A 19,603-nucleotide genomic window follows, 5' to 3' on the forward strand; every position below is an offset into this window, starting at 1 on the left:
GTGACCTGCGGGCCCCGGCCTCCCAGCCCGTGGTAGCTTGGCCCTCCTTGGCCCCCCGGGACCCGCCTCCCGACGTCCACCGGCCAAACCCAGAGCCAAGGGGTGACGTGCAATGGGAATCACTACGAGACCGCGTGGCAGGGGGTGTGGACACTGCTGGCCCCGAATGCCCCCCGGGGCCGTCCTCGGCCCTGGAATGTCCCAGGCCAGGATCATTCTAGAAGGACCCATCCCCAGTCACAGGTAATAGCTTACACGCTCTTCCCTCTTGCTTCCTCTTTAGTCAAGAAGCAAATTGAGCTGAAGTCTCGAGGGGTGAAGCTGATGCCCAGCAAACACAGCAGCCAGAAGACATCAGTGTGTAAGTGCCGCGCGGCCGCCGGGCCTATTGCTTGAGGTCACAGCCGCGGGTGCAGGGACGGCGGGAAAGCCAGGTGATGCGGGGTGACCGCCCTCGGTCCTGGTCCTCCGCCCCCCATGGCCGGGAGCAGCCCCCCCCGCTGCTCCCCCGTCCTCCTCTTTCTCCCTCACCCCATTGTAACCCAGTCCAGGGAGTCATTACTGCTCCATCTCTCTCTTTATTTTTCCTTTTGAATCACTTCCACCTGCTAAAGCAGTCCTCTCTTCTGCTCCTCGCCCGGGAGCCGGTGCCGCCCCCCACCCCGGCTGGGGTCTGGAGGCCGCCGGCCCCGATGCCGCCCCCCAGGGCCTCACCGGGGAACCTGGACCTGACCGGGCGAGAGGCTGGGCTCCCGTGTTGCAGCCGGGGGGGGGGGGCTCCGCGGGGGCGCCTGTGAGAATGCGGTTGAGCCGCTGGTGTTGGGACGACTCAGGGGCACATCCGGCGCTGGGCAGGGGGCTGCAGTGTCACCCGGAGGCAGCCGGCTCCAGCCTGTGCTAAGGGCCTTCGGGGCTGGGCACGGGGAGGCTTCAGGAAGGTTCCGGGCCGCCCAGCAGGCTGGAGAGCAGCGGGGGCTTTCCCAGGAACCGCCCTGGTTGTGTTGCAATGCTGGGTGTAGGTGCCTTCCGGGCCCGGCGCCCCCCGGGGGCCGGCTGAGGGGTCTTCTCCGTCTCCCCGGATCCCTGGGGCCGTTCGTTGCCTCTGAGCTTTGTGGCCGCGGGGGCCGAGGGCTCTGCTGGGCGCCAGGAGAGGAGCCGGGAGCCCCCGGGGCCACGCCGGGGCTCTCAGGGAGCAGGCCTGAGCCACAGGACAGCGGGTAAACTGAGGCTGGCATGATTTCATCTTGGAGTTTGCCCGGAAGCCACAGGCAGACTTTGAGGAAATGGGCCAGACTGGGGGGAGCAGGTGTCTATCCCAGGTGGCCACGCCCCTTGAGGCCCCAGTGTGTTTCCAGCAACCCCCTGCCCTCCCCTCTTCCCCGGGCATGTTGGGTCTGGGACGGGCTTTCCTGGCCTAGGACCTAAGAGATGCAGGAAGCGGCTACAAGCTACGCCACGTGGTGCTGGGCGCGCGTCCTGGGCGAGGGGCCGGGCCTGTCCTTGGCGGCTCAGGGGGGCCCGAAACGCCCTCAGAAAGGGGAAGACGCTTTTGCCCAAGTGAAATGATGCGGAAGCGCCCCAGGAACACAGACCCGGGTCTACTCCAGGACCCTCCCCTCCCCGGGGTCCCCCCGCCGGGCGGCGGCAAGCATCTGGCCCTTTGGGTCCTGCGCACGCTCCCTGTGGACAGAGGCCCCGAACCTCAAGAGGACTGGAGCCCACGCGCCTCCCACCTTCACTTGGGTGCCCCGGCCGTGCCTCCTTCCCCGCGGGCCCGCGCCCCCCTCCCTTCACCCCTCGGGGGCCGGCAGCAGAGGGGTGCTGCGACGGAGGCCACGGGAGGTTGCAGGCAGGGAGGCGGCTGCAGGGAGGACAGGGAAGGACTCGCCACTCCGACCATGGGCTTTGCTGGGACTTGCCCTGGCTCCTTCCTGGGGGGCCGGGGGGCCGTGCGCTCAGTCCTCCCCGGAAGATGCGGTCTCAGGGGCTGTGCTTACGGAGCCGTGGCTGGTGACTTCCAGAATGGTGCCTGAGCCGCACGTCCAGCGGGGCTCGGGGGGCCGGGGCGGGCCTGCAGGGTTCCCACGTAGGGGCAGCGGGAGGGCGGTGGGCGCGGGAGCCGGACCCCAGGAGGCCAGTGCTTAGCGGCGTGTCCCCCACGGGGTGAGCGGGAGAGGCTGGCATACCCAGGACGGGCACGGGTGCTCAGGGCCGGCGTCCTCGTCCTTCCTAGCTCGGGGGGTCCCCGAGGTCCCGTCACCCCCGTCCCCCCATTGCTTAGAACAGGGAGGCTCCTGCCTGCGCTCACAACTTACCCCCCGGCCCGGAGGGTCCTGGACCCGCAGGAGCGCTGACGTGAGAGGCTCGGCGAGGACGGCGTGGGCCGGGGCCATGCCCGACGGGCCGGCTGCTTTTCACCCCGTGATCGATCGGGACGCCAGGGAAGGAGGGGCGGCCCCGGGGCCTGGAGCTCAGGCCCATGCGACGAGGAAGCCGCTGGGCGAGCGGCCCGCCCAGACCCGGTCCCCTGGCGGCCACAGCAGGGCTTCCGGGAGCACTGGTCAGGTCCGTGAGCTCGGGACCCGGTGAGTGTGGGGAGGGCCGCAGGCCCCCCAGGGAGGACACGCCTTGCACCCACCTCCCACACTCGGGTCTCGGGGGGCCCTGGCCAGCTCTCGTCCTGCCCCCTGGCTCCAAGGGACGGGCCGCCCCTGAGCATCTCAGCTATGCCCTGCCCGCTCGGGACTCCTCAGGGGCTCCCCGTCATTTTCAGGATCGGCCTCAAACCCCTCAAAGGTCTCCCCTGCGGAGCCCACCCCCCCGCCCACTCTCCTGTGCCACTCAGCATGCTCTCCCCTCTCCTGGCCTCGCGGGGCAGCCCCCAGTCCTGTCTCCACGTCTTCACTTCACCCCTGTGCCCTCTGCCTACTTGGACTGCCTCTCCTTTGCCACCATGTGCTCAGTTCCTACGCTCTCAGGTGATTTCCTGTTAAGCGCCACCTCCTCCAGGCAGCCTTCCAGGCTCCTCTCAGCGACCTAAGACAGGCCTTCCCTCTTAGTCTCCTTGGAGCTGCGCCTCCCATCACTTCCCCATTGTGGTTCTGCAGTTGGTTTCTATTTCATGTCTCCACCCGACTGGGGGGCTCTCTGAGGACGGGGGTCTTACCTGACATCCGACAGTGGCGTCTCCCATGGTATCCAAACTGGGTCTTGTACACACTCGGTGCTCAATTAATGCTTGCTGTGTACCGGTGTATGGGAATGAGCGCGTGGGTGGGTGAGTGAGTGAGGAACGGAGCCGTTGCTCGTATTGTGGGACAGCGAGTGGGCGGAGGGGACATGGGCCACGGCAGGGAACGTTGCTGCACACTCCCCGTCATCCGCGTCTTGGGGCTGCTACTGGGATCGTGGGGCTGGCAAGGCCCCGATGGAAGGCCTCTGGCCGGGCTGCAGCTCCTGGTGGTCCCCAGAGCCAGGGATCTGGAGGTGTGAGGGCGCTGCAGCCTCACGGGCGTGACCGTCCTGTCCCGAGAACAATGAGCCAGCCGTCGCCCGCGGCTCTCTGCCCTCTGGACTGCAGGCAGGAGGGAGCTGTGTGCATCCGCCGCCCCGGCCGGGCTTCGCCTCTGGCCCGGAGGACCATGCACACGGCCGTGTAGACCACTGCGGTGTTGGCGAGTGTGAAAGCATCACGCCACCTGCCAGGACCACCGCCGGGGCCGTCCCCGCTTGGCGCCGCTGGCCCATGGCCGTGGACGGGGAGGCTCGGGTTGCTGCTTACTCCGTTTGAGAGGCGTCCAGTGGGAAGCGGTTTCTTGGCAGAAAGCAGCCGCCTCTGAGCTCACGTCCCTGCTTTGAACGTCAGACTGCAGCTCTCTCTCACATCCTTTACTGTCCTGATCACACATCCACCTTTTATTTACACGTCCTTTGAGTCATTTCTCCATCTGGGGCTGAGGTTGGGGGTGATCATCTCATCTAGAGTTGCCAGCCCCGCCCCCCGGATCCAAAGCGCAGGGTGAGGAGGTCCCCCAGGGGCTGCGGACCTTCCGACGCCTCTGGCCGCCGGTGCGGGGCGAGGGGACAGGGTGGCTGCCGGTCCGGGGCACCTGCCTCCGAGCCCACGTGCTCTTGATGAATTTCGCTTGGACTTTGCTCCTCGAGGAATTTGTCAAAAGCAGCTCCCCTCCTTGCATATTCATGAAGCCTGAGCCGGGAGACCCCGGGACCCCGCACAGCCCCGCGGAGCAGGGCCTCATTCTGTCTCTGTGTCCAGCCCCCACCCTGAGCCACTGCCCCGGATGTGCCTTCCTGTGATTACCCATCTCTGTATGTGCTGTTTTTTGCTTTGTAGTAACTCAGGTTGGTGTGTCCCAAGGACATAATATGTGTCCAGACCCTGGCATACCTGAAAGGGGCAAAAGACTAGGCTCAGATTTCAGGTAAGACCTGTTCGGGAACTTTCTCATTGCAGAGAAGGGTGGATGGCCTGGTTTGGGGGGCGGCGGCGGGGAGACAGGGGCTGGCCTTCCTAGAGGTACAAGGCAGGGGACAGTGTGGATTCGGGAATAGACGCTTTCCGGAGAAGAACTGTGGCCTCCGGCGTTCTTTCCCGGGACTAGTGCCCACAGCCTTATGGGGAAGGCGAGAGCTGCATATGGCCAATGTCACCCAGCAGACCCATCCCTGGGTCACAGGAACTGCCCTCATCGGTAGTGATGTCTCCCATAATCTGGAGAGACTAGGGCCCCAAGGCAGTACATCTCTCAGAGTTCCTAATAACCGAAGCATCCTCCCATAACCCTCCATTTTCATTAAAGTTTATGGGTATCGTCCACCCAGTCTGAGCGGTCCTAATTGGTACTTACCTCAGAGCATGGCTGTTGTGCTCACAAAGTCACCTTTAAACTCCATCCTAAAACCATTACATGCCCTCCCCCCCAAAAAAAGAAGATAAAGAGCAGGTGTTCCTTTCCATGGGGATCTTAAATGATGAAACAGTGGAGTAGCAGTGAAGGGCCAGAGGAGAAATAACGCTTGGGGTGGTACCGCTTTGTGGAACAGAGAAGGACTCGGGTGGGCCCGGGGGCCCAGGGCTGAGCTCACAGATGCACCCTGTCTCTCAGGTTAGGATCCAGCGTCCAGTTCACCTGCAGCGAGGGCTACGACCTGCAAGGATCCAAGCGGATCACCTGTATGAAAGTGAGCGACATGTTTGCGGCCTGGAGCGACCACAGGCCGGTCTGCCGAGGTGAGGATGCCCCGGGAAAGGGAGGCGGGCCAGACCATGGGCTGCACGTGGAGGATGGGGCCCGGCTCCTGGTACATCTGATCCCACCTGAGGGTACACGCTCTCACCCAGCCTGGCTCACCCCGCTGTGCTCCGGGCCTTGGGCTCTGCATTCACTAATTAACTTATGATTGGTCAGCACCTTGTGGGTATGAGGTCGGGAGGTACGGAGGGTGGGGATTGCCCTGCATAGACCTTACAGTCAGGTGGGGCGGGTGGGGGGGCACAAGGAAGCAGGTTGCCAGCTCATTGCACAGACAGCACGACTACAGCGAGAGTGGAAGGGAAGTCGCCTTGCATAATGTTACCCTGGGATCCCTCCACTGTAACACGTGTGTGTCCCAGACCCTCTGTTTCTTTCCGTAAACAATACACAGGCCTGTCACCTCGAGAAGGGTGCGCTCAGCTAGGCAGGAGTCACAGGGGCTGTGATAGCAGAAGGCTTCTTTCTCCGTGGGATTCTTCTAACCCCACACCTGGGCATCTTGTTTTCAAAGGCCCCGCCACCCCGCAATCCCAGCCGTCGCGTGGCTGAGGCTGGGCTGCCAGAGGCCCCATCCCCCACATCCTAAAATAGTAGACCTGAGTGTCTTCCTTCCTTGAGACGGGACAGCAGCTCCCTCCTGGCCTCCTGCTGCCCCAGGACTCCCCCCGCTGCCTCCTCCTCCTCCTCCTCCTCCTCCTCCTCCTCCTCCTCCTCCGGCTCCCCATAGCTGGCTGTTAGGCTCTTCTGCTCTGTGTGCGTCTCTCGTTGACCGTTGGTGTGCATGCCCGGAGCGCAGTTCTTGGAGCAAGAGTGAGTTTGTGAACAGAGCCAGCAGGTGCTGTTTGGAGCGGCCCTGTTGAGGGGACGGCACATCGCCCGCCATCCCGTCACGTTGCGGATCCTTCCCTGTTTAAGAGGGAGATGCTTTGCTTCTCCCCAGGCTTACGTACCGAGATGAAATTCATGTGTAGAAAGGAGTCCAGGAGAAAGAGCTTGGATGATGATTATGCTAAGAAAGGGACAGAGTTGGAACTGAGACCCACTCTGGTTGGTTGTTTTTTTGTTGTTGGTTTGTTTTTAATGTGTTTTTGAGGGACCTTGGAAGAGGGTCATGAAGATACCTTTGAAAGAAACTTTGGGCATATATACTCATTCTCACCGTTGACGTGGCCAAGACCCACCGTTAACAATGCACTTTGTGTTCTCACTCATCTCAGCTACATCGTTACCTAATATTTCTTTAAAAATCAAAAGAATTTCAAAGATTGCACTTACTTAATATTTAAAAAAAAAATCAAACAAAAGAAGAAGCCTTAAGTATAACTCTCAGCTTTGCCACCAGCTGGCCGTGGGAAGTTTGGCAAATCACCTGTTTGCCCTGGGCTTGTTTTCTTACCTGTAAACATAGATAATGGTACCTGCGCTACCTGTCTTGTGTCGATGGGGTCAAATGGAGCTGCGGATATGGACACACGTAGTGAATCGGGAGGAGCTCGCCAAGAACACCCATTTCCTCGCACTAGAATATCAGCTCGGTAGGGCAAGGACTTCTGTTTTGTTCACTGCCGAGAACGAGTCCTGGCCCGTAGTAGGTGTTCGATAGCATACGTCGGGCGGGTGATTGAATGAATGAATGAATAACCGATAGCAAACACCCGATTTCCAGGGAGCCGAGAAACCAGCTGTGTAGAGAGGCGCAGGATTATCATGTTGGAGGGCCGGGAGACCCTGGGCCGACCTGCCCTTTAAGAATTCCTTTTGAGGGTCCGGGATGACAATGCCTTCGGGCAGCAGTGGAGTCCTTCCTGTCTCTCCCAAGACCTTTCCACTGGTGGAAGATTATCCTCTCGGTAAGGGCGGTGACGGACATGCATAGGCCCAGGGAAGGGAGGGCTGGTGGTTCAGAAGGAAGGTCACAGTCAAGTGACCGTGCTCCTCCTTTTCTCCAGATGTGCTGTGTGGCCCCTTCAGGTCCTCTGCAGTGACTCTGGCGCACTGGACTCTAAATTCTCCGCCACCTGTTAACTGAGCTCCGGGCTAGGCTTTACACCTCCTTCCCTCACATCCCCTGCCACCGGAAGGCAGAGGAAATCCATGGAAAGCAAAGCCAGGCACACCTGCATTCAAATGCAGCCGCCGCCGCTGGTTAGCCGGGCCTCCTTGGGCAGGTTCCTCCTTGAATCTCTTTTTTTCCTGCTAAAAGGCAAAGATCATAAGAACGTGACTACTCCCCAGCATGTCCATGAGGACTACAGGAGGTGGTGGTCTTGAAAGCGCTCACTGAGACAGGATCCAGGAGTGCCCGCGAGGCTCGCGTGCTCTCGTGGCACCGTCTGGGCGCAGCCTCCCCGGCCTGGGAGCCCACCCTCACCCCTCGGGGCCTCGCTGTCTTGGCGCGTCCTACGGCCGTCCCTCGGCTGGACAGACACACGGACCCCTGCTGCCTAGCAGCATGCTGGTCCGGGGCAGGTTCCTGCCTCACCTTTAGCCATAGCTGTGCCCTCACTTACGAGCTCGGAAAACAAAGTCTCCTCTTCCCAGTGACGGTGACATTTGAACAAGCCAGCCAGGGTGGAGAGGGGGTTCTCAAGGCAGTTAGAATGCCACTGGCCCCCTCCTGTTTCTCTCCCCCGGGTCCCTGGGACGGAGGAGAAGACAAGCCACAGCCTCCTGGGTCTGGACCCGGATGGCCCGTCCTCAGCTTCCCTGAAGGCCAAGGGCTGAGACAGACACTCGATTCAAGGCTCCTCTCATTGTGATAGTTTTGAAAGTTTTTCTTCTAGAAATCTCTTGTTTTTAATTAGTTAGAATTACTGTCACAATTGTAAATTTTTATAGCGGTGCAAGTGAACTCCACTTCAAGAATAAAAAGGGACAAAACCCTTTGAATTCCAGGATAGCTCCGCTAATAAGCAGGTTATCAAAAGATCGCACTCTAAGAAGGACTCCACTACCAATAACAGTGGTATTATTTTTTTCCCCTCTAATGCATTTAAAATATGATTTGATTTTAAATATTCATTTTCCACACAATTAATTTCTGCTAAAACACGGGGCCTGGCAAATAATAGGTTCTCAACACATGTTGGAGGGTGACATGAATGAAGCGATGATTGGAATGAACGAGCAATACAGGACCGTGCCCTCATTTTTGAAATTTGAAATTAGGTATTCACGGGTTTTTCTTTCTTTTCCGTCCCACCGAAGAAATAAGTTCCAAAAAAAAAAGAAAAAAAAAGAAAAAAAAAAAGAGTGAGTTTCAAGTTTGACTCCTAGACGAGTTTGATCATCCCAAGCAGACTGAGGGCAACGTGAATTCTCTGCAGTCCCAGGTAGAGACGGGTAGGAGAATTCAGAGCTTGTCAGACCTGCTTTACATATGGAACCCACTAGTTAAAAAATGAGCTTTTGCAGAAGCCTACTAATAAAACAGATACACATGGAGCTTCTTTCATCGAGGCAGGGGCATGAGATTTAGTAGGGTCCCCTCTCAACAGCCCCTGGGCCACCTCCAAGGAACGGTGGGAGGCTAGGGTAACCGGTGACGGGCACCGAGGAGGGCACATGATGGAATGAGCACTGGCTGTTACATCTGAAACCTGTGATGCACTGTATGTTAACCAGTCGAATTTAAATAGAATCATTTAGTAATTAAAAAAAAAAAAAAGAGTATAAAAAGCCTTTTGGTGGATAGAGCACCTGACTCAGGACTCAGAGAACTTAAGTTCAAGTTCCAGCCTTACTGCTAACATACCACATGGCGCAGGGCAGATTACGAAAATGCTCTGAATCATCTCCCTCGTTCTCATAAAAAATGGGAGTGAAATGTGGGACATAGGGCACCCGCCAGCGGGATTGGACAGTGTGACGGCTTCCTTCTCGGCGGCCTCCGCTGCATCAGCTTCTCAGCCCCGCACCTTAAACACGAATGTTCAGAGCTCTGCTCTTCCCCCACCCCTACCCCTCCCTACCTTCCTCTACTCTCCTTTGTAGATCCTTCCCCCCTTGGTGGTACACTGACTGCCCCGTTGTTGCCTGAGACTCCTACCCCTATATTTGTACCAATGATGAAGCTCCCATTTGTTATACTACTTACACTTGTGTAGGCATTTCAATAGCATTTTCTATCATTTCTGTATGAGGAAAGCGGCAATACCCACATTTTATGTTTAGCTCGAACCTGGAGTGGTCAACCTTCTTGCCCAAGGGCGCAAAGCTAATGGGTTGAGCAGCGGTTCAAGCCCTAACTCCCAAGGCTCTATCCTACTGGAAAATGGCACCGGGATACCCTTCGGAGTCAACGTACTGGATGGAACCACATAGAACAACACCCTCTTCCTCACTTTTTGGCAACTTTTATTTTTATTTAATTGTAAACCAATAGACAATGTGCAAAGAACTATACACTCTTGACCCAGATTTAAACAACTAATTTTGAAGACTCAATGAACAAGAAGGAAGCTGAGAAGGATCCGTCAGAGAGGTAGGAGAGGAGCTAGGAGGCACACGGAAGCCAACGAGTGTGAATTTCCCAAAGAGAAGGATCCGTAGGGTCAGATCCTGCAGAGAGCTCAAGTGCAGCAAACAGCAGAAAGCAACCACTGGGGTCAAGTGGCTCAACGGAGCAGCAACTGTCTGAAGTTGCCTCTGTAGGAAACCCTCAAGGAAGCTGAACAAAGACAAAGGAGAGGACCGACCTCAGCTGAAACGTCAGTTGCTATGGAAACCGTAAATCTGTGTGGTAGGGCTCACCAGTGGGGGATGTAAGAGTATCGAGGGCAAGAGGATTGGTAAGGGTCTTGAGGTGTGGACTGGGTCATGAAGGAAGGACCCAGGTAGGGATCTGCAGGCGAGGAGAAACGAGGGAGCCAGAGGGCTGGAGGGGCCTATGCTTAGGACAACAGGTACATTGAAACCAAGTCTGCTGGGTTCAGAGGCAGCAGGGCAAACAATGGGATGGTGGGGTTTAAGGTCCCATAGATGGACTCTGACAAGTCCCAGAACAGCAGGCCCCGGCTCCGCTCAGGGACGTGCTTGACGTCGGGCAGGGGCACCAGCTTTCACGAGGAGGACCGGCCTCTGGAAGGGGAGGGAGCCCTCTCTCCATTAGAACCAGAAGAGAAGAAGTAGGTGGGCACACAGGCAGATAGGAGCGCAGACTTGGGGGTCGGGAAGAGGGTGTGCCCACCAGATGTCCTCCGAGTCATCCACAGGGACTGAAGCAAGCTCATCAGCTGAGTGTGAGAAGAGGCAAGGGGAAGGGTGAGGGGCCCGGGGACACGTGTGGGGCCTAAGTCTGAGCAGGGCTGAGAGCTCAGTGGCAGAGTCCCTGGGCAATATCTGGGATCCTCTCAAGTGGGTAATCGTGGATTTGTAGTGGTGTCACGCCTCCTACTCATGCGACTTCTCTCTAGCGAAGCTTGACTGTATGGGGGCAGGCCTGGGCATGGAGGTTGAGGGGTTCATCTGTGATTGCTGTCATCCAGGCTGACGAAGGGGGAAAGGAGCAAGAGACTTGGGTGGATTTGTAAGAAAAACGATCATAATGACGGACCGTGAGGTCTAAGTTGGGTAAGGACGGAAGAGGGGACAGGGAACTTACGGCTCAGGAGACAGCGTTGGTGTCAGTGGGGTGAGAACTTAGTGACGATCGAAGGAGGGTTCTTCTGGGGGCTCAGCAAACACTTGTGGAAGGATGTTGTGGGGGCAGAAGGAAGGTCTCCATGGCAGAGGGCGGCAGGACAGGCACTGGCCGGGGGGTGGGGGAGCCAGGCTTCAGTCGAGGCAGGAGTTGGGGTGGGAGGTTCTGAGAGATGTAGCTGGCCTTAGAATTGGTGGCAGGGATGTGGTTCGAGAGGCCTGGGGAAAGGGCGAGGATGGAGGCACGCAGCGTGCAATAGGGTGGGGACACGATCTGGGGAGAAGAGAGAAGAGCAGAGGCACTTGTACCTGGAGCAGCTCGAGGCTTTTCCATGCCAGGCTTTTCCGTGCCAGGATTGGCCGTGGGTCCCTGTGAAGGGTCCCCAAGGTCCCCTGGGTCGCTGTCTGCAGAGCAGAGGCCCGGGAGGTCCTGGAGAAGTCTCTCCTAGAAGCCACCCAGAAGAACATTTGACAGGAAAGGGCAAATAGAGAAACACAAATATGTGTTTATCCATTTACTCAAACATCTGAGCACCTCCCACATTGCCAGCCTGTGTGGATGGCATCGACGGGCCACGTCACGTGGTGGGATCCCAGCGGAAGGTCTCTCTGTCCACAGACCCCCCAACCCTATGTAGACAGCAGAGGGGAAAAGTAACTGGGGCTCCCTTCTGAGCCTATTTCAGGGTGCCCCACGTTAACTGTCCGCACACTGTAGTATTTTATTGAAGCCCCTCAAAGCCCTTAACGGGGTCAATGACTTTTTGACCTGTTCTCTCCAACAACCTTGAGCACATCTCAACAGAGTGCACATAACCATCCGATTTTCAGAAACAAGTGCAGAATAAATGGAGTCTGAAGGCGAAGGGTTTTTAAGCAGCAAAACCTGACTTCCCAGAAGAGGTATAAATGGTGCTGGTGGAGATTTGTAGGGATTCCCTGTAGGGCTAGGGTCCCGAATCCACAAAGTCCTCTTTGCAAAGGTGGGCAGCGGGGTCACGGGGTGGCTCTGATCGTCTTCTTCTCATTTGCGTACTGATATTCTCAGCCAAGGGGGGAAAGTCCTAAGGAAGGTAGGGAAGCGAGTGAACGTGGCACTGGGGGTCCCACAGTCCCCTTCGCTGAGTATTGACAATGTCCCGAGGCCTGAACGAGTCCTCCCGTCCGGTCTCTCCGCCGGTTTCATCCTCACCATGCTGGGAGAGGTGCCAGCACCAGCCCGGCTTTGCAGGTGAGGTACAGCCCGGCGGGCTTGCCGGCGTGGCCAGGCTCAACCAAGCAGCCAGCGGATTCCAGATCTGAGGGGCGGAGCTGGAAAGGCCCAGGGCCCTGCTCCCCCCACCCCTCCTGCCACGGGGAGCTGCCTGCAGGCCCCGAGGTATCCAGGACGGTCTCTGACTCTAGGAGCTTCCCGGTGCAGACAGCTGCGGGTGAAGGCGGTAGAGGAAAGGGGTTCTCTCGGGCTTTTTCCAAAAACGACTCAACTGCCACCAGAGCTCTTGAGGGACAGGATCCCTCAGGTGCCAGGATGGGGGCGAGCCGCCCAAGGGAACGTCCTCGCGGACGGTGCTGACCCACCAGGAAGGAGCGGTTCTGAGCCAGCAGCTGCTTACAGGGTCCCCTAACGACACCTGCTGTGCTCAGTCTGCTGCTTCCCACTGTCCTCCCGCCCGCCGGTGGCCCTTGCAGAGGACACTCCTGTCCTAGGGGTTTCCTCTCCCCGTTCCTGCCCGGCCTGTAACAGATGCTCAGGAAGTGTCAGGGTGACCGACCGTGGGAGCCCACGTAGGGAGTGAGCAGATCCATTAGGCCCGGGGGCTGTGGGCCCCGCTCCCCGGCCTCCAACGGGGGTGTCCCCGGGAAGGTTTGCGGGGCCGCTACCCACACGCAGGGAGGAGCCCCCGGAGCGTGGCCCCATCAGAGAAAGCAGGTTGGACACCACTTTCACTTTATACACTCGAGCACTTGCGCTTGCTCACGGTTGCCTGACTGTTGGGCACTTTGCCTACGATTAGGATACGTTGCCACGTGGGCAGCGATGCGACCGGCTCCTGGAACTCTCTAGCAAAGTAGCCGGGCGCCAACGCTCAAGAGCGACACGGCCAGAGCCACGGAGCCCGGTCCCGGAGAAGGCAAAGGCCCGCGTGCGCGCGACGTAGTACCCTAACTGTCATCCGTCACTACTTAATCTAATTAGTCTAGAAGCTATTTTAAAGAGCTTAATTCGATTACGCTGTGATTGATAACACTTTATATCTCCTTGAGGAGAGCACTTCTCCTAATTCACCTTGAATCTCTACGCTCCAGGCAGGAGCCTGTTTCGGGCCTGTGCGAGCGCGGCGGGGGAACTGGGAAGTACTGGGGTGGCACCCAGATCCCCGCGGGGGCCGGGCACCCGGCCTGAGACGGGGGGGGGGGGCTCTAAGGAGGGCCGAGGGCAGTGGGGGACCCGCACAGGTCAGCGGGCCCGCAGGTCGGTGTAGGGGCCTAGCTCGGCGACACCTGCCCGCGGAGCAGCAGGTGTAGACGAGGGAGCCCGCACCTCCCCCAGCGTTCCCGGGAGAACCGGGGAGGAGGTGGGAAGCTGGCTGCGTCCGGGGCAGGAGGGGGGACGGGGAGTGGGGCCAGTCTAAACTAAGGTGCTTGCCTTTCGTCTCTCGTCCCTGCAGCCCGCATGTGTGATGCCCACCTCCGAGGCCCCTCGGGCATCATCACCTCCCCCAATTTCCCTATTCAGTACGACAACAATGCACACTGTGTGTGGATCATCACAGCTCTCAACCCCGCCAAGGTAAGGCCCCGGGGGAGGGCGGGAGGGGCCCGGGGGCAGGTGCGGCCGGGTCTGCGGGGGGCTGAAACCCGGAGCCTGGTTGTGGTAGATGCTCTGCAGGCAGTTCTGAGACGGTTTCTTATAAATATCAAGTCGCTAAAAAGCCTATTTGTTTTTAAGCCTAAGTAAGATGGAAAGAACGTCAAGACAACAAACTACTGCACAGTCGTTTCCCCACGTAGAAAAAAAAAAAAGAAAAACCCCACCGTTGCCTTAGTGACGCGTGCCCCTCACCAATCCCATTCCAGTCCCCGTCCCTCGGGTGCCCCGGTTGTGCGCCCCCGTTACGCAGCTCTCCTCCGTCGTTGGCATGTAAACGTGCGCCCTTAGAAATCCACGCTTACTCAGTAAGCCAGCACCTGAACCCCACAGAGACATGACCGTGTCCTCTATAGTCTTAACTTCCCTCAAAATCACGTCGCCACGGTTTACCCACGTTGGCAAGGGTGGCTTGCGCCGCTGGATACACCTCTTCACGTGTTCATCTCTCAGTTCGCTTTTTCCTATGCCAGGCCCTTTGTTCTCCCGTGAACTTTACGAGTATCTTGCCGGGATCCACAAAACCACCTGTTAGAACCTTTCCTTTAATTATACAAAAACCACACATTCGAGAAGAACTGATGCCTTGATGATACGGAGTCTCCCCATCCATGCGGGTGCTGTGTGTGGGTCCTTCGGGCTTCTTTAATGGCTGTCCATAAACTGGTGTGATTTTTTTTCCCATTCTAGATCTTACTCGTTTCTTAATTTATGTACTTCTAGATATCTTGTATTTATGGTTACTGTTATAAAATCGGATCCTTTAAAATTCCATTTTCTCCCTACTTCTGTCTGGTGTTTGGAGAGGCAATTAATTTTTGTTCTTTGATTTTTTTTTTAATATAGCAACTCTTGTGATAATTTATCTCTGAATTATTTGTGGTTTCTATAAAGGACAAAGAATGATGGTTTTTAGTTCTTCCTCTCCAATCCTTAGAATTTCTCGTTATTCTTTTTCTTGCCCTTATGTTCTGGCGAGAACCTCCAGTACAGTGTCAGTCACTGTTTTTTTGTTTTTGTTTTTGTTTTTGTTTTCAGTGTCAGTCATTGTGATGATGGTGGACACACTTGCCATTGTTTGATGTTAGAGAGAATGTTTTTATTTTATTAAGTATGATGTTTCAATTTTTTTGTTTTTGTTTTGTTTTTTTTGTTTTTGTTTCAAGTTTTTTTTTTAAATTTATGGTTTCTTTCCAACTCTAGTTTTGTTTTGTTTTGTTTTTTTAATTTATGGTTCCTTTCCGACTCTAGTTTTGTTTTGTTTTTTAATTTATGGTTCCTTTCCGACTCTTTTTTTTTTTTTTTAATTTACGGTTCCTTTCCGACTCTAGTTTCCTGAGTGCTTTCATCGTAAATAAATGTAGAATATTATCAATCACCTTTCTTTTTTTTTAATTTTTTTTTATCAAGCACCTTTCTATATCTCTTAGTATAATCATGATTTGCCCCTTAATTTTCTCAGTGTGGTGAATCACAACCAGCCTTTCATTCCTGGGATAAACTGAACTTGGTAATTGAGTACTAGAGGCTAAGTAAGCATTTAGTTGTTATAAATGCCTGTATTTGATTCACTGATATTTTGTTTAGGAATTTGCTTCCATCTTGTTAGTGAGATTAGCCTTTTTTTTTTCCATATTACCCTTGCCAAATTTTTTTCATCAGGATATCGTTAGCCTCGTAAAATGACCTGGCAAGTGTATCTTCTCTTTCTATCCTACGGAGTTAATAGTGGAGCTTGGAATAACTTTTGCCTTGGAAGTTTGGTGGAACTTTTAAAACAGCAAAACTATCTGGATTTGGTGTTCCTTTGTTGGAAGATTTCAAACTATAGATTTAATACTCTAAATGACTAAGAGACTATTATCTCTTTTTTTTTTCTTGAGTCCATTTTAGTAAGTTTTCAAATTTCTTGGCCATAAAGTTGTGTGTGTGTGTGTGTGTGTGTGTGTGTATATATATATATATATATAATTACTATATATATTTTATTCCCTGTTTTTTTCTTTTTTAAGAGAGGTGTTTTATTTTTTATTTATTTTTTTTAAGATTTTATTTATTTATTATTTTAATTTTTTTTAAATATTTTTTTTCAATTTTTATTTATTTATGATAGTCACAGAGAGAGAGAGAGAGGCAGAGACATAGGCCGAGGGAGAAGCAGGCTCCATGCACCAGGAGCCTGATGTGGGATTCAATCCCGAGTCTCCAGGATCGCGCCCTGGGCCAAAGGCAGGCGCCAAACCGCTGCGCCACCCAGGGATCCCTATTTATTTATTAATGATAGACATAGAGAGAGAGAGAGGCAGAGACACAGGAGGAGGGAGAAGCAGGCTCCATGCCGGGAGCCCGACACGGGACTCGATCCCAGGACTCCAGGATCACGCTCTGGGCCAAAAGCAGGCGCCAAACCACTGAGTCACCCAGGGATCCCCCCCCGTTTGATTTCTAATTTTGTATCTTTCTAAATCAGTGTTGCCAGAGGTTTCACATTTTATATTCTTTTCAAAGAACCAAAAATTTTAGTTTTGTTAATATTTCTTTTGATATATTTATTTTTTTATTTCACCAATTTCTTTTCCTTTGTTATATTTGGGTATATTCTGGGTTTTACTCCTTTTTTATTGTCCTAACTTTAATGCTTAATTCATTATTATTTTCCAATCTTATTAAAGCATCTAAGGCTACAACTTTCCCTCTGAGGACTATTTTGGCTACATTCCCACAGGTTTTTATAGGCAGTATTTCTGTTATCCTTCAGTTCTGAATATTTCCCAGTTCCATTATTCTTTTTATCTTTCAGCCAAGAGTATTTTAGAAATATTTCTTAATTATTTCCAAATAAAGGATTTTTCTATCTCTCTTTTTGTTACTGATTCTAAAGCTTGTGGTCAGAGAACATCGTCTGTAATTGAATCATTCGACTTTTAGGATCAAGAATGTCATTTATCACATATATTCTTTGTGTATTTGAAAAATCAAGATGTATTTTGCAGTTTATGTGTTCTAATGTCTTCATTACATCAAGCTTGTTAATTGTGCTTATATCATTTATATATGCATTAGTTTTTGTCTTCTTTTTCAGCCAACTGCAAGACAAGGCGTATTAATATCTCCCACTATGATGGTGGTTTGCCTGTTACTCCTTGAAGTTCTGTCGATTTTTATTTTATATATTTTGAGCCTGTTACTAGAGCATGCACGTGGAGAATCCTATATCTTGCAGGTGGATTGAGCTTTTTCAAAAATAGTTATTTAATGACTCTCTTTACCTGTAGTAATGTTTTTGACCTGAAAGCTTTCCCCACCCCCCAGCTATTCCATCAGCTTTTGGTTTGTTGGTTTGGTTTGTTTGTTTTTTTAGGGGGGTTTTTTTGGTTTTGGTTGAATAACTCATGCCTGCTCTCTTGCTTTCAACCTTTCTACTTCCTTTATGTACGTCTTATGTATAGCTGGATTTTTAAAAATTCCCTCTGACAAGTCATCTTTCAACTGGAAAAGTTAGACCATTTAAATTATATTATCATTCCTATGTTTTAGGGTTACCCTAGATGTCTAGTGTTAATATGCATATTTAATAAAGTCTAATGTAAATAGTAATTGTATGTTCCCCCTGAAAGTCAGAGGTCTTAGGACACTATGACTTTAATTACTCCTTCCCAATTCATACTTTATGGTGTGTGTATTTTCAAGTTGCCTTTCTTTTGCTCACAAGTCATTATTGCTCTTGGTTAATAAAACAACATCCATTTAGATTTACTCACACATTTACCATTTTGTTCACTATTTCTTCTTGCATATCAGTCCTTCCCTTTGGAATTACTTTCTTTCTATCCAAAGTACATGCTTTAGAATTTATTTTCCTGTTGATGACAGACTTTCTTAGTTCTTGTTTGTCTTAAAATGTCTGTTCTCCCCTTGTCCTTAAAAACACCGCTATTCACGGAGTCGTCTTTCTTGACAATTATGTTCTCTCTGCACGTGGAAATATTATTCCAGTGTCTCCTAGCCCCCATTCTTGCTGCAAGTTTATTGTCATTTCTTTGTATGATATTCTTCTGGCTGCTTTTATGGTCTTTTCCTTATCTTTATTGTTCTGCAATCTCATGATCAGGGGTCTAGTTGTGGGTATCTTGGTATTTATCCTGCTTGACTTCATTAAGCTCTGGAATCCGTGGGTTGTATCTTTCACCAGTTTGGGAAGATTTTTAGCCATTGTCTTTTCAGCTGTTTTCTCTCCTTTATTCTCTCTCTTTTCTGCTCCTCAAAGTATGACAAGATATGTTCGTCTTTCCCACCCATCTTCTGTGTTTCTTAACTTCTATAATTTTCTCTCATTCTGTTCACCAGGTCTCTGTTGAGCTACATCTAACCTCTGCTGAATTCGATTTCTTTTCATTTCAAATAGTGCCATTCATATTTTATGAGGTCCTATTGGGGTTTTATTTAAGAAGTTCTTGATCATATTTTATAGTATTTTGCCCTCTTTTCATATGTTTAAACTGTTAATTCCTTAAGCATGTTAAATATATTTATTTTATATTCTGTATTTGCAAATCTCAATTTCTGAAGTCTTTGCAAATTTGATTCTGTTGTCTGTTGTTTCTCACTTCTTGCCTCCCGGGAACTGTGTTTCCTTCTTTGTTTTGTCTGTAATTCTTGACTATGTGGTTAGAATCATAAACTTTCTTCTTTGAGACCTGGGTAGAAGAGGCTTTCTTCCAGAGAGTTTACATTCACTCCTGCCCAGTGCCTGGGGGCATTACCAGCCAGAAACCTCACATACTAAATTCCTAGTATGAAGTTTCCGACCCACCCAAGTAATGTGCAGACCCACGTGAGGGCAGACTTATTGTGAAGGAGTCTCGGGGGTTACCCTCACACTAAGGGTGCAGCTTTTTTTAAAAATATATTTTATTTATTTATTCATGAGAGACACAGAGAGAGAGAAGCAGAGACACAGGCAGAGGGAGAAGCAGGCCCCATGCAGGGAGCCCGACGTGAGACTCGATCCAGGGACTCCAGGATCATGCCCTGGGCCGAAGGGGGCACTAAATCACTGAGCCACCCAGGGATCCCCAGGGTGCAGCTTTAGTTAGCCCAACATCATTCGGGGCTGTCATACTAGAGCCCCCACCTTGGTGGGTCCTGACCTTTATCTCCTATTCCCTGTTCCCCACAAGGCCCTGAAAACCAGAGTTCTACTTCACCAGTTTTTTAAAAATCTACTCAAAGCCAATGCCAGCCTCATACTCTGGGTCACATTTTGGGTCCCTACAGTCCCTGGGTTTGGACTCCGAGTATTCTTACTTTGTAAGTCTGCCCAGGCTGCCATAATAAAACAAAACAGACTGTGTGGCCTTAACAAGGAACATGTATTTTCTCACAGTTCTGGAGGGTGGACATTCACAATTGGGGTGTCCACCAATTCAAGTTCTGGTGAGGCCTCTTCCTAACTTAGGGATGTAGGGATGACGTCCTCTTCACATGGCCTTTCCTCTGTGTGCATGCACAAAGAGAAACCCTGTGGTGTCTTCTGCTCCTTTTATAAGGACGCCAATCCCATTGGATTAAGGCCATACCCTTATGACCTCATTTAATCTTAATTACCCCCATAAAGACTTCATTTCCCAATTCCATCACATTGAGGGTTAAGGCTTTAACATGTGAATTTTAGGGAGATATAATTCAGTTCAGAGCACTTACTAATTCATAAAAAGCTTGTCTTTTTCTTTCTAAATTCTACTCAACATTTTTTTCTCAATTTTTTAAAATAAATTTATTTTTTATTGGTGTTCAATTTGCCAACATATAGCATAAC

General features: G+C 52.3%; 1 protein-coding gene across 7 annotated transcripts in view; it reads left to right on the plus strand.

The window, feature by feature from the left end:
• Positions 1-19,603, plus strand: part of CSMD2 (CUB and Sushi multiple domains 2) — a 492,622-nt gene that overhangs the window by 235,688 nt on the left and 237,331 nt on the right. For 6 of the 7 annotated variants that reach the window (XM_072772036.1, XM_072772037.1, XM_072772038.1 and 3 more), the window contains exons 7-10: positions 284-361; positions 4,355-4,442; positions 5,127-5,251; positions 13,586-13,707. In XM_072772036.1, the coding sequence (XP_072628137.1) occupies positions 284-361; positions 4,355-4,442; positions 5,127-5,251; positions 13,586-13,707 (413 nt within the window). The remainder of the gene's footprint in view (positions 1-283; positions 362-4,354; positions 4,443-5,126; positions 5,252-13,585; positions 13,708-19,603) is intronic. The other variant, XM_072772043.1, reaches the window with a different exon arrangement.

This window comes from Canis lupus, chromosome 13, assembly GCF_048164855.1.
Source record: "Canis lupus baileyi chromosome 13, mCanLup2.hap1, whole genome shotgun sequence".
Taxonomy (NCBI): domain Eukaryota; kingdom Metazoa; phylum Chordata; class Mammalia; order Carnivora; family Canidae; genus Canis; species Canis lupus.